Source organism: Alternaria alternata, assembly GCF_001642055.1.
Source record: "Alternaria alternata strain SRC1lrK2f unplaced genomic scaffold CC77scaffold_1, whole genome shotgun sequence".
NCBI lineage: Eukaryota > Fungi > Ascomycota > Dothideomycetes > Pleosporales > Pleosporaceae > Alternaria > Alternaria alternata.
This window is the reverse complement of record NW_017306190.1, coordinates 1,641,706-1,663,436: the sequence shown is the minus strand read 5'-3', so window position 1 is coordinate 1,663,436 and position 21,731 is coordinate 1,641,706. Positions and strand designations below refer to the sequence as shown.

The following is a 21,731-nucleotide window of genomic DNA, read 5'->3' as shown; positions in this document are numbered from 1 at the left end:
CGACAAGCGGGGCCGACCAGCGGGCCAAAGACGTCGCGATAGAAGGGTTTGTCTTGTTTGCACAATTGACACGCGCGCATGTGACCGGGACGTAGCGACGATTAGATAAGCCATCTCCTCTCAACACGCGTCGATGATCAACATGAAAACAGGGAAAAGACCATGTTGCAAGTAAAGCGATATTTTGTATCATTCGTTTCCTCCGTCTTCAAGTACGAAGCGGTGTGTCAGACCCAGATAGCATGCCAGCAAAAGCCCCAAAGGCCATAGACACTTAACGCCAGATGCCATCACACCCAGATACGCCTGCAAAATACCCAGGGTATCTATACAAAGAAAGAAAAAGCTAAAAACCGTCGCCTTCATGCCACTCCCTGCCAGCTTCCAACGCTCGATTGTGTGGGTCTCGTCCCCGAATTTCTGCATCGTGTTTTAGGCTGTCCACAATTGGCCTCAACCGATCAATCTCTCTTCTGAACTCGTCATCTTTCCCTGGCTCGGGGATTGTCAACTCCTGCAACTTTGCCTGGTCGCCGTTCTTCTGTGCCTCTTCTATCTCCTTCCGTTTCTCCTCCCACTGCCTGAGATCCCTCTCCCGATCGCTGAGTTCGTTCTTGAGCGCCATGAAATTTTCGTATGCTTCTTCGCCGCCAAAACAAGATCCATACTGGTCGCAGAAACATATGTGTTCTTTGGGGCAAAATATGTTCTGACCTGTGAAGACAAACTGCCACACGTACTCCCAGATTCGTCCGCTCAGGCGATCGGGGAGTCGCGTGTTGAATAGCCAATCTCTATACCAGACGTATTGCGCGTACGGCTTCGCTTGTATACGTTCCCGCGAGAGGGCAAACTGCGCACAGCAGGGTTGCGCAAGGACGGTAGGTACTTCGTCGAGAGGGAAAAGCTCGCTCCACGATTTCGCTAGGAGCACCTCTTCCTGCTTCTGAGCATCCTGTTCGGTGTTTCCAGGGTGCATCCAATCGGGACAGCCAGGATGCCAACTGCATCTCATGTTCACGAAGCCTTCCCTCCAAACGCGGTGTCGATTCAGTCGGGTTATGAGGAGATGCGCATCGTTGCCCAGAATTTCGTCGTTGTGCCAGGACAATTGATGGGCGTGCATAAAGATAGCGACGTCGGGGAGATTGTCGTAATTGTCGATGATCCACGAAAGATACACCATGACTTCGTGTCCCTTGTTCTTGGGCGGATGCAGCGGCGCGGAAGGATCATCGGCGACATAGACGGCTGTCTGCTGCTCTGGCATCTTCTCCAGTATCCAATTGACATTCTCATGCTTCGTCTTCGCAATTATCAGTGTCGAGGTAAAGTTGTGCTCTGGCGGCATTGGCGAGCCTGGCTTGAACACGGGTCTCGGGTTCCAGTTTGCATAGTCTGGGTCTTGGATCGTGTCTTTGGACGGCTCGGCGCCGCCGGTACTGGAGGGTGGCTGCTCATCAGTCCCAAAGTGCTCTCCCAAACCAACATGTTGTGGTATGCCCCGCCATGCTTGACTGGTGTCAATGCCTGAGTACAAGAATGCGATTACGAATAGCGTGAGGATTAGCGCGAGGACAGGAATGACGTTTCGACGGGTCATGCTGGTGAAAAAGGTGGGAGCGAGCGACTGGCAGGGAGCGAAGGGCGTAGATCGCCAAGATCAGTTTGAGATCTGGCGTGTCTTATACTGTTGCACTGTCAGCCGGCCATATTTGAGGTGTCGGACTTGTCAACCCACGGTGGAGTCGCCGCGCGGCAACTGGGGTTCAGGGAAAGCTCCGCAGTGACGAACGACGATGGAGATCGCGCAGCGCATGTGAAAGACAAAGATGGAGTCACTACCCAGAGATGACATATACACTGTGAAAAGGTGGCTAGCCACACAGAACATGACACACAAGACACAGGTGTTGCACCTTGCGGCCCCTCGGCGGGCGCCGCACCGGTGGTGATGATTGACTTGGGCTGAGGTTTGGTCGTGCTAGATGCCACAGACGGGCCGCTAACAGCTCCCTCTAACCCTGCCTATAGCCCTGCATCGGCCTTCCATTCGGTGCACCCCACGACTCCGCGGTTCCCGTGCATCATCCAAGAACAGCTTAAATGTTTAGCCAGGTACAAGTGTTACGACAGCATTTCGCGTTCGCACTGAAGACAAGCGTTCTGTGAATCAATTTTGCATTCGAGACTATGTGTGAACTAAATGGTCGTGCAAAAACTACAGGAACTAAAGGCGCTCAGGCGCATTACCAGCTTGTCAGGCTCATGGTTAGTTGTTTGATCAATGGTTATGGACGCTCCAACACCAGCAGTGGTGGCCCAGGGATGATAGTCGCAGCCCCAGTCTACGTGCGACAAAGGCAGCTGAGCCTCCTTGGTCGCAAGGACTTGGACGCAATACTGGAGCCGAGCTGTTACGCAACGACACAATCTGTGCGCGTCCTAGCACGACCAGAATATAGTTGGTCATTGAAAATTCTGCTCTACGTCCTCAAACGGTAATAGAACATGTCGCTTGTTTTTACCTTTTTGTGTGGAGTCTACACTCCGGCGGTGAGTGTCATCATGGGGAAGGCACGTATGACGAAAAAGGAAGTGACACAAACGAAATTGGAGGGCACGCACCTTCGGTTGTACCTGACTCTAAGAGCCCAGACATGCATGCACCGCTTGTCCGTTTGCATAGAGCAATCGCGACTCGTCGGCAGGCAACAATCACGGGCTCTGGCATGGAGTGACTTTTGGAACTCGTGCAAGCTGCTTTGTCTCTGCTTCTCGACAAATGTTCCTTACGTAGTTGGGCGAAATTACATTGCGAGATTGCTGCAGTAGTCGGGGGTCGGTGAATGCAGGCCCTTCATGTTACTGGGTTGGGGGCTGCGTTGACATGGATTGCGGTCATGGTGGATGATAGTAAGAGTATTTAGACAGTGCTGGTCATGCGGAAGGTGGTGTGGACTGGTTACTGGACGTCCAGGTTGCATCGTGAGGCAGTAGATAGAAGTACAATTTGGTGTCGATCAAGATGACTGGTGCTCCCAAGGGCTATAGACGTTGCCCTGAAAGCATTTACCGAAGTGCTGAACCGTTTCTCCAAGGAAAATACCGAGCCGACGAAGGCTAAGACGATGTCGCGCTGCAAGACGGCAGACCATGGTGTGATCCTACCTTGCGCTGCTGCGAACCATATCGAAGAACTTTTGTCGACCACATTTCCTTTGTATGCGTGTGAAAGCCGTATTAAACTGAACCCAGTGAAGTAGCCATAGGATTACAGGAATGAAGTGCTGAGAGAGAGGCGCCAAACCGAGGAAGCCATACGAACCCTAACTTAGTACCGCTTGGGTTCTGCCTGGGTTAGCGGAGAGCTAGCGGTATGAGCGATCGTAGTCACCCTCGTACGAGCGTCCTCCGCCGTACGCCTCACGCGGAGGAGGTGCATCGTAGGCGCCAGCAGCTGGGGGTGGGGGCCTGTCGTAGTAGCCACCTCCACCACCCCGACGATCATCGCGTCCGCCGTCGCGACCGCCATCCCTGCCACCGTAGCTGCGATCAGAGGCATAGCGATCGACACCACGAGGACCGTAGTCATCGCGGCGGCCGCCACCTCCGTAGCCGCGATCATCGTATCTTGAGCTACGGGAACCATAGTCATCGCGTCGACCGTATCCGCCGCGGCGGTCATCAGTGTATCGATCGTTGTAGCGAGGGCCGCCTCGGCCACGTCCGCCAAACTCTGAGTTGTTATTAGCACGGCATGTAAAGTGCAGACAGTAATCAGACTTACCACGCTTGGGCGGTCCGTAGTACTTGCCCGGAGTGGGAGTACGGGGACGCGCACGGCGGGCCTTCTCAATGCTGAGTGTGCGGCCCTGATGGACCTCTCCTTGAAGACCCTCCTTCGCTGCGTCAGCCTGCTCAGAGGTGACCATCTTGACGAAGCCAAAACCACGAGACTCCTTAGTGTGAGGATCGCGCATGATGTTACACTGCTCTACCTCGCCGTACTTCTCGAAGAGACGGGTGACCTCTTCTTCGCTAAGAGTAGGATGAATTCCAGTGACGAAGAGGTTGGAGCCAGAGTTACGGCTCTCATCGTCATCATCCCTACGCTCTGGCGGCGGGCCACTGAGCAAGCGTTAGTCAACAGTTCCATCAAGGCGAGCAAGCAGATACATACCGGCTGTCGCGACCGCCAGGTGAGGCACTGCGGGCACGCGCGCCATCGTCGCGACGGTCACCACGCGGAGACCTGCTACGATCGCGCTCATAGCCGCGAGGCTCGTCTGCAATCCAGTCAGTATTCGCGCGATCATCACACAAGGCGAAAGACAAACCATCGTAGCCGCGCTGTTCGTTTTCGTACTCCATGGTGATGATGTTGTGGTGGGTCGGGTGAGTTGATAGTTGGTTGGTTGAGGAAAGGTGTTTGCTGAAGCTTCGAGTTGGGCGATTTTTTGGCAGGACTGATCGACAGTAGCCGCGTCTCTACTTAGTAAGCGTCGCGCTAATGGCCAGCAGCGCTGCAAGTGAGTGGAGTAAAAAGCGGGAAATGTGATGAGAGAGTGGAGGTGCCAGGCGAGCCAGATGCTATTTGTAGGCGACTACCTGGTACTGACACAGGAGCTGTCCTGGAGGCAACTGCTCGCCCGAAGTGAGGCAACTGCTAGGGGTAAACGTCCAGCGCCCTGGCCGCCTTGTCTTGCCCATCAACGTGCGTCAACATCACTAGTGAACCGCCGTCTCTCACAGAACAAGGCTCTATTTTACCTGTCCAAGACTTTCACAACACACCGCATCACTTATCAAGACGCTACCAGTGGTGCGTGTTGTAGCCAGCTATGTTCATATTCAAGCCTATCGCAATCGGCGCTTCGTTAACCGAACCCCGTCAGACGCCTTGCCACTGGCTTCACCCAATTACTCCTACTAAGATGCTCTGCTGAAACAACCCATCGAATGCGGTATCTGTTGCAGCCCTGTAAGTGAACACCATGCGCCAGTTGCACCTCGTCTACCCAGTAAGGTAGGTATGTTACAAATGCCAATGATAATACAAGACATGCCTCCAGGAGTGCATGCCAAAGAAAATAGTGAAAAGCAAAACTAGACCCATCGTCTACCATCCTCTCGACCTCTTCTGCCTCTTACGTGCAACTGCTTTTTTGATCGCCGCCACATTGGAGTCGGGTGTGTCAGTAGGCCGAATAGGATCCGAGTCAGCCAGACCGTCTAGTTCGTCATCATCGAGCTCGCTAAGCTCCTCGCTCATGTCTCGGAGTACCTCTCGGCCAGTGTACCGTTCCTCATAAACAGTAGTACCGTGGACGTCGAAAGTCTCAAAATACCAGGGGACACCGCCATTGCCGAGGGGGTTTAATAGGTTCTTCTCAGACCTTGGAGGCGTCAGAGGCTCGGGACGGCCATTGGTCTCGGCATGAGATCCTGTTACTGCACTCTGAGGCTGGTTGCTAGATACGTGAAGAGCATCCTGTCCGAGTTGAATAGCAATGGCTGCCTCGTCCGCCGCCTCATCATGCGCATGATGTGCATCTGCAGCGTTTTCGTCAGGTGTGGGCGCCATCTGCATCTCCTCGGGTTTTTGGTTCAGCACAGCAGCTTCTTCCCCATCAACAGCCTCTTCTTGAGCTTGCTCAACAGCCGTCGGGTCCGTTTCCGTCGTTTGTCGAACAGTCTCAGCCTGTGAAAGAATGCTAGGTCTGCGTTGTAGCTTTTCATTGAGGAGCGTCTCCAGATCGGGCAACTTCTCGTAAGGACGACCAGCTAGCTCAGACTCCTTCCTAAGCGCATCCTCAAAGTAAGGTTGCAGAACTTTGGTAATCCGTTTTACGATCTTCTTCATTTCCTTCTGCTCAGAGGTCAAACTGCTATGCGAGACCTTGTTCAGTTGTTCTTCGGCCTCGCCAACGTTTGTGACCGCGGCGAACCCGAGCTCTGCGCTCAACACCGCGGCTACATCGTCATTGAACGTCTGCACTGACGTGTAGTATTTCTCGTCGAGTTTTGTCTGAAGATTGTTAAATCCTTCAGTAAAATACCCTCTACTATCGAGCCTATTGAAAGGTTAGTGAAAATCTAAAGCCAGCAACGTGCTACTTACGCTTGCGCTCGCACCAGAATAGGCTGAAGGAGTTGAGGGATCGGGAAGTATATGCAATCGACGATCTGCTGCAGTATCAGGACGTCCTTGAGCTTCTCGGCTTCTCGCTGTTTGACCATCTCGCATAAAACACGGATCTGCTCCATGTCATCCTCGAGGCGTTCTGCAAACTCAATGCGTCGCTGTAGTCGGGGCCTGCCAGCTGCGCCCATGCCCGCAAAATTACGGCGAGTAATCTCCATGGACGAGAAGGCTTCCATTTGCAGCTGAAGGCGCTTTAGAAGAGCAGCACCGCGTCGAGCCTCACGCTTGAGCGTCCAGTACTTGCAGGCCTCTTGCACAAACTCTTTGCGCTTACGCACATTGAATTTGATCAGCGTGTTCTCAACGTTGTGGTAGACAGCTTGGGGAACAACGGGTGCTCCTGACGGAAGTCTCCAGGACTTGGTAGATTGCCCGCGCTTCCGCTTGTTGGATCCGGGGGTATCGTCTTCCGGCCCTTCGATAGAAGGCATTGCGTGTGAGGAGCCGATGGAGAGGGCATAGGCTTGGCTGTCTGGCCATCGAACATGACGCATAGTGTGGCGATAGAAAGCTTTGGCATCTGCGATTGCACTCTCAACATCATACTCGCGCTTCCAATCTGATGGAGTATGACGATCGCAGTAGGCTTTGAGTACGGTCGTATCTTGTGGGTTTGAAGAATGTGAGGACTTCATGCGCAAGCATAGCCTGGCCCTTCGTGCACATGTGACATGAAAGGCCTCGAAACATGACTTGTGGCCGCATTGGATGCATGCTCCCATCTTCTGTTTGCATATGTAGCAAGACTGTCTGGTAGTTAGTGAGCTGTTCGTGCGGTGGGGCATGTCAATTCTTACCAGCTTCCACCTAGTTTTGGGAACCTTTTCAACATCCTGTACTGGTTCTTGGAACGTCGCATTGCCCAGTGATACCTCCGGTATCCACATGGCGCAGAGCAGATGTGCCCACTTCATCGCAGTGGTTTGCTTGAACGCGCCGTCTATATTTGGACAGAATATGCAACCCTGTGACTGTCAGCATGCATCGAATAAAGCAGACAGGGCCAGGACATACCGGAAGCTCGCTGACAGGGGTGCCGCGCCCCACCAATTGACATCGTCTGCACAGCCATTGTCCTTCTGGTATGAAAGGCACTCCATAGCACTCTTGGTGGACTGCCAGGTCACAACCATCGCAAAACACTATTGCATTGGTATTTTCGCAGTCGCCATCGTCACAGATGGCGCACTTTGTGTCCTGCTCTTCGCCTTGGCCAGCAGGCTCTCCGTTAACTGCGGCTGCGCTACTGGAGCGTGGTCGATGCGTCTGAGGTGGTTTGGGGTTTGGTTTGGGTATGCCTTTCACATGTCAGCTGTTGTGTCCAACATGGCAACGCATCGGGCTAGACTTACGCTTCTCCAACGCATGCCACTCTTTCTCGATCTGTGTGATGGTTACTTCGAATATTGCAGGTTTGATGCCTTCAACCCCTTCTTCCTTGCGTTGTATATTGAGTGCTTCCAGCCACCGATCGTCTTGCTCGTCCATATCATACTCGACACGGCCGACGGCAACAGCACCGGCAGTTCCTTCAGCTTCTGTCTGGAGAGTCAAATCCAGATCCTCTTCGATAGAACCCTCGGGTAGCCTGATCAGGCTGTTCTCCGACGGCCTTGTAAAGATCTCGCTTTCCTGGTATCCAATATTCGCCATAGTCTTGTCGACATAGTTGACCTTGACTCCCTCGCTTTCTTCATGTTCTTTGAACGGATCGACTTGGCGCACTGATGGCTTTGGCAGATTAAGCTTCTCCCTTGGGTTCATGGTCGGAAGGGGGTTGACTCGTGGTCGAGGCGGCGATCCAAGGCCAGCCAGCATGGAATCTCTATTGCGAGGAGGTCGGCCTGGACGTCGCTTCGGTGTGACAAAAGCGCCTGAGCCGTTGACGGCTAAGCTGGCATCCTCTTGCTCTTGCGCAACATTCTCTGCTTGTTGCGCCCGCAGACCGTCAAGCATGGCCGAGATGCCACTGTCGACGGCATACTGGCCGGTAGATGAACCGTTCAGCGGAGTTCCTGGGGCGCTGTCCCGAGGGCTGATGCCATCGATCTGGTCCGCGCTGTAGACAGGGAACTCAACGTCTATGTCCAGGTCCGGATGAAATTCATCCCAGCTCCGCTCCTCGCGCGGCTTGTATCCATCGTTTTGAGCCACTGCGGCGGCGACTGCGGCGGCCGAACTGGAACGCGGTCCAGCTGGCGGCCTTTCGCGTCGGGGTCGGGTGTATGAAGGGGAGGGTGCTGATAGAGGCAGGCCTTGCCGTTCGGCGTTGATGCGTCCTACGCGGCCACGGGGACCAGTGTACGCGTATCCTCCGGGACCAGTTCCTCCTACAGGTGTCTCTAGCCCAGCGTCATCCACGTATCTTCCCCCGCCTCCTGGTCCGCCTGGAATGTACTTGCGCCGCTTGCTGGCTGGCGCTGAGTCAGATATGTGTCGCCGGGGCGGTCGTGTGCTTCTCACGCGTGGTAGTGGTGTGTCGGGAACAGGCGCCATGTAGACAGAGCGAATGTGTCTAGAGGCCCGCAAGGGTGAGGTTGGGAATCGCGAAATCACGCGCCGGCGCCGGTGCTGTGTCGTGAAAGCTACGGCAAGCGCGTATTCACCCGGCAGCCAGAATGCACCGTGTTCATCGATTCGGGGGCCAGCGGTAGGCGATGTGCGGAGGGGCGTTGGCTGCGAGACGGGCGCGATACCGTGATGCGCCTGCTTGGAGGTGCAAGCCGGGGTCGACCAAACCGGTTAGTGCGCCAAGCACCATGTGGGCTGGAGCTAGTTCGCAGTTCCCGTTCACACCAGGCTGCACCCTACTGTCTTGTTGCAGAGCCGATCGCTAATTACCAAGCCCATCTTCGGCAACTCAGCTGTGTCTGCGGTCTCCCAACGACTATCCTGACTGCCATTTTCATCATCGCTCGGGTATTCCTCCCACGCGCCGTCAGAGCTGTCTACGTTCCGGGCAATCACCCTGCGTTTTTGCCCAGCTCATTCTTGCATACCACACTGGCACATGTTTTCACCATTACCGAAGCTTTGCTCTACAATCAAATTCTTGTCGTGAGTCGTGCATCTCCGGAAACTTGAGCCAACACGACATCTTTTGTCAGACCAGGGCTGCCGATCCATTACCCCAGATTCCGCTGTCACAAGCGAAATGGTTCCTGCATGGACACAGTCAGTACGGCCTTGCTCGGCAACTTGGGTGCTAGCATAGACGGCACACTCTCCAACGACCATGTCCACGGCAAGCTTCGCAGTGATTACTAGGTTTACCTCACAGCGGTTGGCGAAGCGCGGTTATGTATTCTGGCAACAGGGTGTCTCACACTTGCAATCATTGTTACAGGCCGTGTAGCAATCATTCTTTCACTGTGGTCAGCTATGAAGGCGGCGTACATCTTTCGCAAAAGACGTTTCCCGAACACTACACTTGATGCGCATACCTCGAGGTGACAATAAGCTTGTTATTGCTAACTAGATGATCCTGACATTGTTCTATTGTCATGCGCCAGACACTGATGTCAGCATCTACGGAGTCCAGATATGGCGGCGCCCTTGGAAGTGTTCGGGATGGTATCACATGATCGAATGCCGCGTCTTGAGCAGTCTTGCGATCCTCAGATACGAAGCATCAGCACTAGCAACGAGAGTAGCCATACAGAGGAGTTAGCATTGGGTCTGGAGAACACTGAACCAACAGCAGTTCATGCTTGGCTAATGAGGCGTAGCAAACCAAACTGTCGATCTGGCGGCACACGTCCGCCAAGCTTGGCTCACAGAACAATAGGAAGTATTTTACGAATAGGTACTAGTCTTTTCGAAGGTGCATATATGCAGTGACGTTCCTCCATGTGTCTAGCATCGCTGTTTTATCCTCACGACAATAAGCTTTTCCAGATCACAACTAAACACCTGCAACGTACCGACAGCGAATACCTGGATCTGATTGTACTATGGCTCAGCCAGACTCAACCACTTCGAAACCGTTCAGAGTCATCATCGTCGGGGCCGGCATCGTCGGTTTATCGCTCTCCCATGCCTTACAACTAGCCAACATTGACCACGTCGTTCTTGAAAAGCATGATAAGATCGTTTCAGTAAGAGGTGCAGCACTGATTATCTGGCCCCCGGTCGCACGCATCTTTGACCAGTTCGGCATTCTCGACAAGATCGCCAGGACCATCACGCCTGTAGGCAAAGAATATATAAGATGGCCAGACGGAAGTGTGAGCCGGTACGATCCTGTTCAACAGTATATGAGCAAACTGTAGGTTGATCTCGTGTTGTCGCATTACCTGAAAACCAAGATAAAGGACGAATACTGACCCACAAAAGCTTCCAAGTACCGAGTATCTTGTTTGATCGCCAGGCTCTGGTATCACATCTATACGAGGGGCTACCAGACAAGTCGTACATTCACACTAACCGGCGGCTTGAAAGGATTGAGCATACTGAGACTGGTGTTTGTATCCATTTGGCGGATGGCTCTGTGGAAGTAGGCGACATGGTCACGGAGCAGACGGTGTGCATAGCCTTGTGCGACAGCTCATGTGGGACTATGCCTCAGAATTTGAACCAGGAACAATACCTGAAAATGAAAAAGAAGTCATGAGATTTAGCGAGTTCAGAGGTATCTTCGGTGTCAGCACAGTGAAAGACTCGTTCAATCTTGGACCTGCAGATACACATGTCGTTCTCGGTCAAGACAACACGAAAATGGTTTTTACTCAGCATGGGAAAGTATATTGGGGTATCACCTTCAAAGATGAGGCCCATCTGCCAGAGAAGAGAGACAAGGCTACAGAAGCAGACATCGAGGCAGTAGCGAAGAACTTTGCCGACCATCCTATCACGGAGAAGATCAAAGTAGGAGACTTGTGGGGAACAAACATTAGGAACGGTCTTCTCACTGTTGAAGAAGGTGTCCTAGGCAAATGGTATGCTGGGCGTATAGTTCTCGTAGGCGACTCAGTTCACAAGGTACAAATTCCCTTTGTCCCCGCTAGCAGACTCTTACCTGACCCAACAAAAGATGACCGCAGACATCGGTATGGGTGCCAATATAGGCATAGAATCTGCAGTCTATCTCTGCAATATCCTCCACCGCGAGTTTGGCTCCACGCCCACTCGACAGATCACGGATAACGAGCTTACTTCCCTCTTCGCCGAATATCAAGCTGGCCGCCACGAGCGAGCGAGCGCTTTTGTCCATGCGAGTGGTCAGGTGACACGTATGAATAGCTACCAAACCTATCTTGGTCGCTTTTTTGTCGGGTATCTGGCGCCGTATATCGTACCCTTACAGAGGAAAGCTACTGCAAGGACGTTGGCTAAGGCTCCGAAAGTGGATTATGCGCCGACGAGGACAATCAATGAGAGCGCCGAGGGATGGCGTCTGAATGAAGAGAGGGAGAAGGAGAAGGAGAAGGAGAAGAACGTCGATTGGGCGAAGTATGTGTTCTTGACAATTATGCTAGCGGCGAGCTTTACGTATTTCCGGCCTTGATGTCGTTGCAGTCTGATAGTCGCTCATTTCCATTAAACGTCTTATAGGATGATCCTCTCAGCTTATGGAACGTAAATCAAGCACGTTGTATATAACATTCACAACACTTTCCTCCACCCGCATCCCTTGCCTGTCGAGAAACATCGGAACGATACGGTAGCAAACACGCCCAACAAAAATGAAGACGGCATTTCGTACCTACGATTCAAATAAATGTTAGTCTCGTTTTCCAATCCCTTCTACCCTCCTCTCTTCCAGAAGCAAGGTTGACTCACATTCCACATGATCACATCCCATGTTCTTCTCAATCGGTCTCTTACACCCAGGACATTGTTTTGTCGTCGCCGCCAACAACTTCTTACTAGCTTCTTCCTCCTCAGCTTTAATATTAGCGTTGGTTCTGTAGTCGTATTCCCTGCATGTTTCGCCTTTGTGCCATTTCATATTGTGGACAACGCAGGAAGTCCTTTCGCAGCCGTCGCACCGAAATTTGGGGGTTTGAGGAAAATGCACTTGGCCGGATTTACAGCCCTTGAGGTTGCACCATCTGAAGCCCGGCTGTGCTTCCTTCCTTGTTCGGTTGTAAAGTTCCACGTAGCTGGGGGTCTTGTCAGTGCATCGAAGGGGGTAGGTTGTGGATGGAGAAGGGGTCTCGGTACCGTTTGAATATCTCCTTCGGGGCAAAATCTCGCATATCCGCGCTTTTCATTGAGATTAAGCAGCTGGGACATTTGATGTCGTCCCACATCTTGGTACTGAATTCCGATTTAATCCATGTACGAAGACATTTCCGGCATACATCGGCCCCGTGCTGACAATCCCTAGTCGGAGGCCGATCGTGAAAATGATGCAAAGAGAGCGTATCGGTACAAACCATACACTCTCTCTTATGCTTATCCTCGGATCGATACATTTCGCGGTGAGCTTGGTGGCTGTCTTTTCGACTGACAGAGTTGTGCTTCGTATCCCTTTTTTGAGTTCTATTGCTCTTAATACCGTCGGACTCTGGCTTTTTCGGGGCCTCTTTAGGTTTTCGATTCCTGTCCGCCACTAGTGATCCTTCTTTCGTTGTTCTTGCTGCAGACTTGGCATGAAGATGATGAGGTAAACGTAGAGGAGTCTGCCTGTGATCGCTTTGGTGTGATCTAGGAGTGGTGCGGTTCGAAATAGCCTGGCCATCGCGGCGCCGTAAGTGGGAATTCGTACGAACTTGATGAATGTTACCTGCATCGGTTCGGGTATTCCCTTTGTTTCGTTCCGATTTGGAAGCACTTTTCCTTCTACGTCGCTCATAAGTCGGGTATTCCGCTGTTCGACTACTCCAAGACTGGCCCATGATTGTACCTAATTGCAGATGAAGATTATGGAATACTCTACGACTACCGGAAGTTCAATCCAATCTCCAGATATCTAACACTTTGTCTGGTAGCAGCTGAAGCTGGAAGCTCGTGACGAACGTAACGGTCCTTGGCGTGGCTGGACTACAAGTACGGGCGAAGTGCGAGGGTTACGTTACTGCAAACATAACCTAACTTGTGAGAAATGCATAAAATCTTAAGATATCTAGCATGGCGATGTTATCAGGCAAGTGCATGTTGAAGAGGATAGCTTTGTGCGCGGGGTCAGCCCATGGAACCGGTCACAGAACCGGTGAGTAAGCTGATTCGTAATTGGTTATCCTCCTCAGAGGACTGGTTGCCCTCCAAGAAGGCTGAGTACCATCTCAAAGACACCCATAGAAGCTTTGTGGTAGGTATCCAGCCTATCAAATGACTTCGATGTACAAAAGAGTATATCTGTACCCGTGCCTCGCTTCGCTATCACGCACCTCAACGGTAGTACCAACCAGATTCGTAACGGTTGCCATAGCAGTCAAGTTCGCCAGCTTCTGAGTTTACTGGCTTCCTCAGGACCGTAATGTCTCCAGGCCAGTATCCCTCCACATCCGGTTCAGCCTCGCCCATCGCCATTAAATTGTTATAAGCGGCTTTCCTTTCTCTGCGAAACTTTCCTATCTCTCCTGCCACATCAAGCAACGGCCCCGTTTCAAGTATATTTTTGCTTGGCTCTGCCGGTACGGCAGGATGGCTAGGTGCAAGTTCTAGCCCATCCATAGCTGCTAAAGGAAGGGTGCGATCTGGCTCACGACCGGGTTGCCCGCACTCTTCGTCATCGAAGAAGGAGAAGTCATGCGCTGCAGCGTCCCAAAATGCTTCTGAATCTCTGTCCTCTGTAGATGATTTCGTTGGATAAGCCCGCCAACTACTGGTGATCTTCTTTGGCGTTGGCTGCGGGGGCGCCATCTCAAGCACCACTCTTCGAAGGGCGAATTGGTTGCGTGCATACTCTTCTTCTGCAACAATACGTCTCCGGCCCGGTGGAAGTACGTATGTATGTCTAGCGCGCTTCCTAGCAATTGAGGCTTCCTCAGCCGCGTCTTGGATGTATTGTATGATTCGATGAATAATCTTCTTCTCGATTGTCATGGTTGGTACGCCGGTAAGAACAAGAGTGTGAAGCTTTGGAAGCACTCCAGGATGTAGTCGAGGCTGAGATGCTTGACGAAAGTCCAAACGAGCTTTCCTGTCTTCGATGTAGTAGAAGGAGCTCGCCCGAGACCTAATCGCAGTATTGCCTGTCAGCTGGGACGGCATGTTACTATCACAAGTTGTTGTGGGTGGTGCAAAGGTTCCTCGTGTGTTGGGAACACCTTCAACTGAGCCAGGCTGGTAGTTCTCATTGATCCTTAAGGGGCTAAGTGGAGTCAACGGCGGATCTACAGGCATGGGCTCTGGGGCATATGCAGGGCCTCGATTGATCTGTAGTGGCTGCAGAGTAACGCTTATCTCAGGAACGATTGTGGCGCTCTGCTTGTCATTATCAGCGTTGCCCGAAGTTGACTTGATAGGTGCTGAGGACAGAGATGCTATTGGCGAGCCAGGAAGCTCAGCCGGGTATGATGCATCCCCAGGCGCCTCAAGAACAGCCGCAGATTGCGAATCAAGCTCAGCTATCGGTAGTTGGACAGCTTCGAGTTCATGCGCACCTGTAGGCTTATATATGCCAAGGTCCCCGTCGAGTTCCGCGCGTGGCGATCTGGGCACTTCGAGAGGCGCATCTTCTGTTACCAATTCGTAGTTGATCCTCAGATATCTCAGATTACCCGAAGCATACTCATTCAGAACGGGAGCGAGTTTTGATACGCTAGGCAGCTCTAAGTCGTCGTCCGGTGATCCTGGCGAGACGGCAGTAGGATTTCTCACTACAGCAGGTAGTATGCCTACATCCAGGACCTGCAAACGCCCAGACCGCAGTAAAGCCGATATGCCTTCAACAGTTACGGCGTTGCTCGAGAGAAATAAATGTGATACTCCGACATCGCTGGTTTCTTCTATTGCAAGGCTACCGACGAAACCCTCAGTGAGTTTCTTGCGAAGATGACCCACAAGATTTTCTGACTCGAACGCCCCCGGTTCGTCGGTAGGGACTGCATTCTGAACCGGCGGCAGTGGGGCACGAGAGGTATGCGCTGCAATAGTAGTCTCTTTCAAGCATAACTCGAGAAGGAGTCGGACGCTAGTGTCTGTCAAGAAGTTGTTGCTTATGTCAAGACTTCTAACACGACTTCCAATTGCGTGCGCAACTATCGAAAACTCTTCATCCTTGATTCCAGTGCCACGGAGGTTCAGGACTCTTAGATTCCGGAGGTACTTTAGGGTGGATAGAACTGCCTTGTCTCTCGCAGCTGCAGTTTTTGATAGATCCAATGAGACGAGATCTGGAAAATGTGGTAGGGCTTCAGCAAGACCCATTGATGTTGCATTCATGCAGCTGGAAGCGTCGAGTAGGCGTAAGCCGAACACTGGATACGCAGTGGGGCGAGCTGACCTCCATCGCAGACTCGAGTGTCGCAGGCTCAAGAGAGAAGCATGATCGAAGAATGGCAGGCTATCTACGATCAAGCACTGTAGACGAGGCAGGTGCTCGAGGCAGTCTCGGAGCCATTCTGCATGCGGCCCATCATACAGCTCCGCATGGGCTGGCGGAAAACGTAAAGTATGCGTAAGCTCCCGTACGGAGGCTCGCGCATAAGGCAAAGTACGCTTAAACCGTGTGAGTGCCACTATCAGGCGTTAGATAGTAGACTAGCCTTCATGTTGTAGTATCTTACCATAAACAGTATCGTTCTCGACCCCAAAATGTGAGGCTGGACTACCCCAGAGGTTCGGTGTGAAAGTTTGGTGCCATTGCCGACAAACTAGAGCTGCAGAGCACAGATCTTGAGAGGGCAGATATGGAGCGACGAGCACCCAAGGATCGCGTCGCATCACGCTTTCGTAGGATGGAAGAAGGTCGTCCATAGTGGCCAGTGGACACGAGTAGCATTTAAAGAGCCGTAGTGTTGTTATGGCATATCCGTTCTATCGCCACTCAAAAACTTAGTGGAGATGAGGAACGGGAATACAGACACGAGTACAAATTTCGCCCACAGCAGGATGTGCACGCGCATCGTTTGGTAGACGGTGGATGGTAGGCTGAGTCGTGAGGCTGTGTTACGGTTGATCGGCTCACTGCTGCAGCCCTGCGAATGATGCAACATATGGCGGGCCTGACTTCCTAACCCAATTTGGCGACCTCGCTATCAAAAGATTGCCTACTTGCTTGCATCTGGCGACAACACTCTATGCCTGCGCGAGTCGGCGTTTTGTCTTCTGATGCTGGCACTCATGACCGAAAAGTCTTTCAGCCGCAGTAAAAACGAGATATTTAACTATCGAAAAGCTTGTCGCTATGTATTCTGATGCTGCCTTCTCACTCATCAACTGGTAACATCCATGATTTCGCTTGCAAATTTGCTTCTCGCTCTGATCCTAGGACCATAGAAGACCAGAATCCAAGGTACTATGGTTAACAATGCGCCAATTCCTCCCAGCAGACTACTCGCTGGGCCGTAGCCAAGTTTATTATACATTTGAGTTGTAATAAGTGGGAAGATTCCGCCTGTATCGAAGTCAGCATATGTCCACTAGTAATCAACGAAGACGACTCACCAAGCATGTTCCGGCAGAAAGACTGCGCCGCTAGTGCTGAACTCGCATAGCGATGATACGTATCTGCGAGAAAGTTGAAGGTCGCAAGGTAGATGCTGAAGATTCCGATAGTAGCAATACCAATTGCGATTGCTGGTACAACCCAATGAATATCAGGGAAGCTCGTCCAACCAAACATGAAAAGACCAATAGGCATACAGGCGCTTTCTATGCAAGCAAAGTAGAGGCGGCCTTCGGGAGTGCCTGTTAGTTTTCCGTTCCTCTTCGCAATTTTCTCTTGGTAAATTGACAATATAGTCGAGAAGATACTAGCTATTCCCATAGACGCGAAGACAGCGTTGGCTTGTTGTAGTGAGAAACCATGGTTGCTCTGGAACACCAGTGGAATGGCCGCTAGAGTGAGATAAAGTACAGCCCAGGAAAAGGCCACCCAGAGCGAGAACCAGAATACTACGGGTTCGGTGAAGAGAAGATGGAATGGTCGGTAAAGAGAGACTCCTATCATCTTGCTGAGAGAAGCCCGTTCCTCATCTGATCGTACTTTCCATCTCAAACGTTGCGATACCATGTTCTCAGGCTTTTCGGCATCGTGGATGTTGAAGCCATAATATCCGGACGCCTCGCGGGCCTCGTACCACTTGTTCAAAGCTTTGGCCTTCTTGGACAGAAGAACTGATCCGCGGGTTTCTTTAAATACAACACACATCAGCACGACCACTGCCGCGCATGCAATAGCTTGTACGTAGAATATCCACCTCCAAGACGTGTTCTGTGCAATAAAGCCACACACTAATGGCCCCCAGGACGTGCCGAACAATGCAGCGCCCGAGAACAGAGCCATGGGGGTGTTGCGATCCTCAGCATGGTATATGTCAGACACCACTCCGCCAACCATAGTCGAGAATGTAGATCCACCTACACCCAAAAAGAACCGCGCAACGAGCATACCAGCATAAGACTGCGTGAGGCCAGAGCAGAGCTGACATATCACAAATAGTATACCAGAAGCGAGGAAAACTGGTCGTCGGCCATTGATCTCAGAGAAGGGGGCCAGAACCATCGGCGCGATGGCGAAGCCGGTCGTAAAGGTCGTGATGCCGACAAGCGCTGCAACACTGCTGACACCCCATTCCTGCGTCATTTGCCCAACGCCCGGGCTGTAAGCTCCGGCTGAGAACGCAGTAAGCGCCGTGATGAAACATGACACGCATATCGTGAATCTTTTTCTTGTCTCGGACCAATCGAAAGGGTTCGTATATTTGGTAAGGTTTGGGGGCCCAGGTGGAGCTTCCTGATCGGGTTGCGTCGGATGGATAGTTGTCGGATGCGGAAGTTCGACGTCGAATGTGAGATATCGCCAAACGACTTCTGAACTCTGAATGTCTTTTTGCGATGCGAATTCGCTACTGGCGCTGTTCTTTCCATAATAGTATTCTTTCTCTGGCTCGTTGTCTGGTTCGGTTGTGGAATCGTGACTTGCGGGTTCCTCTGCCGAAGTCCTGTGCATGTCCGGCAATATGCTTATTCCCGCTTGGCTTCGCGAATCGGTAGCTCCAAGCTCAGAGGTCTCTGGAAGGTTGATCTCTGGATTGGCAGCCATGCTGCCACGAACTCCTTCTCTTCAATAGAAAGGCCAAAAGGGTGTGCTGGAGATATCGTAATGAACGCGTCAGAGTTCAAGAGCAAGCGTGAATCCGGTGACGATGAAAAGCTCGACCTTCATAGCTTAAGCGGCGGGTTAGGTCTGGTCCGCTAACCCACACACCCGTAGCCGAAATGTATCCCAACGAACAACTGGACGGTGTGAGACGCCCGGTTCTATTCCGAAGTGGTGGACAAAAGTTGATTGTATTGGTCGGGAATAGGAGTACTTCTCCATCGTCCAGGCCCGCCTTGCATGGGGCGTCCCGCTTCGGGCTAAACTTGGGAATTATCGTGCTCACCGACACGCCAAGGCCGCCTCAAAATCTTTGAACTGGGCGGAAAACAGGGTCGATCTGATGCGTCATGCGGGAAGGATGCTGATGTGCCTCGAACAGAGACAACTCAACCCGGACGAGCGAATGGCTCCCCGACCAGCGACAATGCCAGCGGGAAGTACCGGCACTTTCCCAAAAGCAAACACTTTCTTCGCTCTCCGATTCTGCGATAACCGGTACAAGATGTAATGTCTTTGAAAAGTGGGGATAGCGGATGTTTAGTTTCGGATGTTCGGCCTAAATGTTCGATGAACCGCCAGGCGCAGAGCAATTAGGAGCTGCGCAAGGCTGCTGCCAGGGGACCGCATGGAGGAGTAGAAGTAGTGATGTTCATATGTAACACATGAATCTGCAGCCTTCATGTCGCACCGGCTGCGAGAAGCTTGAAGCCACGACCATGATGGATTTCGCGCGACATGACAGATGACAGCTGTTCAGCGATGCATTGACAAGGGCACGCGCTGAAACAGAGTTACCCAGCCTGAGAGCGGACCCCATGCTTCCGTGCACTGCCCTAGGAGCATTGTTTGCCGAAGTGATATATGGTGAACCGGTGATGAACGAAACTTCCTTCAATCGCTTTGCCAAATACATAGGTACCGGGGTACGCAGTCGAGCTACCCGCCATGATACCTAGGTACCAACACCAACATAGACAAGCAGACAGTACGCACATTGCAAAGCCTGACGTCCTTAGGATCTCGCCTCACATGAACGGTGGTCTTCTCGTTGAACGGTTCGCGAATAATCTGACCCGATTTGGAGGATGCTTACCCAGCGCATACTAGAGCAGCGATGAGGAATTTCCTATCTGTCTCATTGGCTTTTATCAGCCTCCAATTGCGACAAATGCTCGGCAGGAGGGGCGACTCATTGGCAGCGCAGCACCGCCGGAGATATCGAGTCTATGATTCGCCTGCTGGCCAACGACGTGGAATATTCGAGCGGCAGAAAAGCTTTGGTGGAGATACGTGACATGACGCCATATACGCTAGCTAGAAGTGTTGCTTGTCGATTGTTAGGTACGGCCTTTACAAGAAGACAGATGACCCCACTACTTCGACTCTCCCTCTGACAAACCTACAGCTTCTTAATCAATCGCTCGGAAGATACTTTGACATCTTCTTCAAGCCCACTTGTACACGGAACTAAGATTCAGGTATGGCAACTTGCTTTCGCCTGCCCCGCCACTTACCCCACATGTTTGCGGAGTTTGCTTGGACACGACTGACATGAGCACGAGCACAGAAGACACAATGAGCGACCGACCAGAACCCCTCAGGCTCGGCTCCAAGGCCCCCAATTTCAAGGCCGAGACGACCCAAGGACCCATCGACTTCCACGAGTTCATCGGCGACAACTGGGTTATTCTTTTCTCTCACCCTGAGGATTACACTCCTGTCTGCACAACTGAGCTCGGTGCTTTCGCCAAGTTGGAGCCTGAGTTCAGCCGTCGCGGTGCCAAGCTCATTGGTCTCTCAGCCAACACAGTAGAAAGTCATGGAGGCTGGATCAAGGACATTGACGAGATCTCGGGAAGCAGCCTCAAGTTCCCCATCATCGGCGACAAGGACAGGCAGGTCGCCTTGGCATACGACATGTGAGTAGGAGGAATCACACGATGCTAGTGACACGCGTCTGACAATCGCCAGGATCGATCACCAAGATGCCACCAACGTCGATAGCAAGGGAATCGCCTTTACAATCCGCTCAGTCTTCATCATCGACCCCAAGAAGACCATCCGCCTCATCCTTTCTTACCCAGCAAGCACAGGCAGGAACACTGCGGAGGTCTTGCGTGTCTTGGACAGTTTGCAGACTGGTGACAAGCACAAAATTACTACTCCTATCAACTGGGTTCCAGGTGATGACGTTATCGTCCACCCCTCTGTTAAGACCGAGGACGCCAAGACCATGTTCCCTGATATCAGAATTGTTAAGCCTTACCTGCGCTTTACTCCTCTCCCGTAAGTTTTATAGTTACGAAATGCTTTCGAGACATGCGCTGACTTGATAAACAGGAAAGAGAAGACGACTGCGGCATAGACGCAAACATTATCGACGATAAGATACCTTGAGATGAGACAATCATGACAGCCTATACCAATATTGTGGCGATGGCTGTTGGGATCCATCGAATAATTATAGCCCAGACTATGCTTAGCTGTGAGAATAGACAAGGCACAATCATGAGAATGAAGTTGGTCTACCTTCGCATGCTTTCCAGGTCGTGTCTAATAGCCATGCTATGCTGATATCACTTGCGACTATTGGTCAACAACGTCACGTTTCGTGGGCCAAAGTTACCTTGCACCGTATACGAGGGAAAAACCGAACAGGTGTAGACATAACAAGCTTTACCTTGCAGCCTACATTATCTTCTAATAAGATAACTTATCAAGATTAACAGTATTATAGTCTTCTAGGTTTTTCATCTATATCTATATAGCTCTCTGTATGCTCTTTTGTAGTAGGAAGGAGTACTCTTAAAGAGGAAGTTTTTTTTTCTTTGATACAGTGTTGCAAGCCGTGTGTTGATAAGACGTTCAAGTGTATTCTCTAAGATGGCTCTTCAAAGCCACCAGAGACGGTGATACATAAGAAGCGAGACGCGCCAGGACTCTGAGCGAAGTCGTATCTAAAGATTCCATCTAACGACTGGAGAGACGGGCACACCCGGAATAATAACAACAAAGATCGCTCATTCCTGTCTTCGCCAATACCTTCTTAACATAACCTAGCATTTTGTAGAGAATACCACAAAAGTGGCCGCGGGCGAATCTGAAAGAAAGCAGAGTCCCTCAGCGCGACTCGAGGTACTGATAATCGGCAGGAGTGAAACCGTAGTTGCCATCAGGGAACATGGTACCGAGGTGGGACTGGCGGGCTTTCGAGTGGGCTGGCGGACCATGCGAGCGTGTCCGCTTACCCTCGTATCCATCATCACCTAACCTCTTGGAGTGATTCCTGGAGCCAGAGTAGCAGAG

General features: G+C 51.8%; 8 protein-coding genes across 8 annotated transcripts; 2 read left to right on the top strand and 6 right to left on the bottom strand.

The window, feature by feature from the left end:
• Positions 1-167: 167 nt before the first annotated feature.
• On the bottom strand, positions 168-1,991 carry CC77DRAFT_952962 (hypothetical protein). The gene is made up of 2 exons (XM_018535422.1): positions 1,742-1,991; positions 168-1,690 (listed from the first exon to the last, which is right to left on the bottom strand). The coding sequence occupies exon 2, from the start codon at positions 1,601-1,603 to the stop codon at positions 347-349; it is 1,257 nt and encodes a 418-aa protein (XP_018391737.1). The 5' UTR covers positions 1,604-1,690; positions 1,742-1,991; the 3' UTR covers positions 168-346.
• Positions 1,992-3,371: 1,380 nt separating this feature from the next.
• CC77DRAFT_1004289 (RNA-binding domain-containing protein) lies at positions 3,372-4,374 on the bottom strand (the record flags this gene model as incomplete). Its single annotated transcript, XM_018523255.1, has 4 exons — positions 3,372-3,739; positions 3,791-4,131; positions 4,184-4,289; positions 4,341-4,374. 4 exons carry the CDS (start codon positions 4,372-4,374, stop codon positions 3,372-3,374), a joined length of 849 nt encoding a protein of 282 aa, XP_018391736.1.
• A 399-nt stretch (positions 4,375-4,773) lies between these two features.
• CC77DRAFT_979137 (hypothetical protein) lies at positions 4,774-8,902 on the bottom strand. Its single transcript, XM_018536020.1, has 5 exons — positions 7,561-8,902; positions 7,223-7,506; positions 7,006-7,173; positions 6,125-6,954; positions 4,774-6,077 (listed from the first exon to the last, which is right to left on the bottom strand). Exons 1-5 carry the CDS (start codon positions 8,702-8,704, stop codon positions 5,123-5,125), a joined length of 3,381 nt encoding a protein of 1,126 aa, XP_018391735.1. The 5' UTR covers positions 8,705-8,902; the 3' UTR covers positions 4,774-5,122.
• Positions 8,903-10,161: 1,259 nt separating this feature from the next.
• CC77DRAFT_1056396 (FAD/NAD(P)-binding domain-containing protein) lies at positions 10,162-11,714 on the top strand (the record flags this gene model as incomplete). Its single annotated transcript, XM_018527904.1, has 4 exons — positions 10,162-10,475; positions 10,544-10,703; positions 10,754-11,188; positions 11,241-11,714. 4 exons carry the CDS (start codon positions 10,162-10,164, stop codon positions 11,712-11,714), a joined length of 1,383 nt encoding a protein of 460 aa, XP_018391734.1.
• A 115-nt stretch (positions 11,715-11,829) lies between these two features.
• On the bottom strand, positions 11,830-12,630 carry CC77DRAFT_909546 (hypothetical protein; the record flags this gene model as incomplete). Its single annotated transcript, XM_018533635.1, has 3 exons — positions 11,830-11,912; positions 11,990-12,312; positions 12,374-12,630. Coding segments are annotated over 3 exons (663 nt in total), but the record flags the coding sequence as incomplete, so codon positions are not given.
• A 913-nt stretch (positions 12,631-13,543) lies between these two features.
• On the bottom strand, positions 13,544-16,075 carry CC77DRAFT_1004286 (hypothetical protein; the record flags this gene model as incomplete). The annotated part of the gene is made up of 2 exons (XM_018523254.1): positions 13,544-15,837; positions 15,886-16,075. 2 exons carry the CDS (start codon positions 16,073-16,075, stop codon positions 13,544-13,546), a joined length of 2,484 nt encoding a protein of 827 aa, XP_018391732.1.
• A 458-nt stretch (positions 16,076-16,533) lies between these two features.
• CC77DRAFT_925715 (MFS general substrate transporter) lies at positions 16,534-18,365 on the bottom strand (the record flags this gene model as incomplete). The annotated part of the gene is made up of 2 exons (XM_018533873.1): positions 16,534-16,715; positions 16,766-18,365. The coding sequence occupies 2 exons, from the start codon at positions 18,363-18,365 to the stop codon at positions 16,534-16,536; spliced, it is 1,782 nt and encodes a 593-aa protein (XP_018391731.1).
• A 1,412-nt stretch (positions 18,366-19,777) lies between these two features.
• Positions 19,778-21,185, top strand: CC77DRAFT_36195 (peroxiredoxin-6). The gene is made up of 5 exons (XM_018531377.1): positions 19,778-19,903; positions 19,988-20,344; positions 20,397-20,711; positions 20,766-20,798; positions 20,898-21,185. Exons 2-4 carry the CDS (start codon positions 20,001-20,003, stop codon positions 20,788-20,790), a joined length of 684 nt encoding a protein of 227 aa, XP_018391730.1. The 5' UTR covers positions 19,778-19,903; positions 19,988-20,000; the 3' UTR covers positions 20,791-20,798; positions 20,898-21,185.
• Positions 21,186-21,731: the final 546 nt, after the last annotated feature.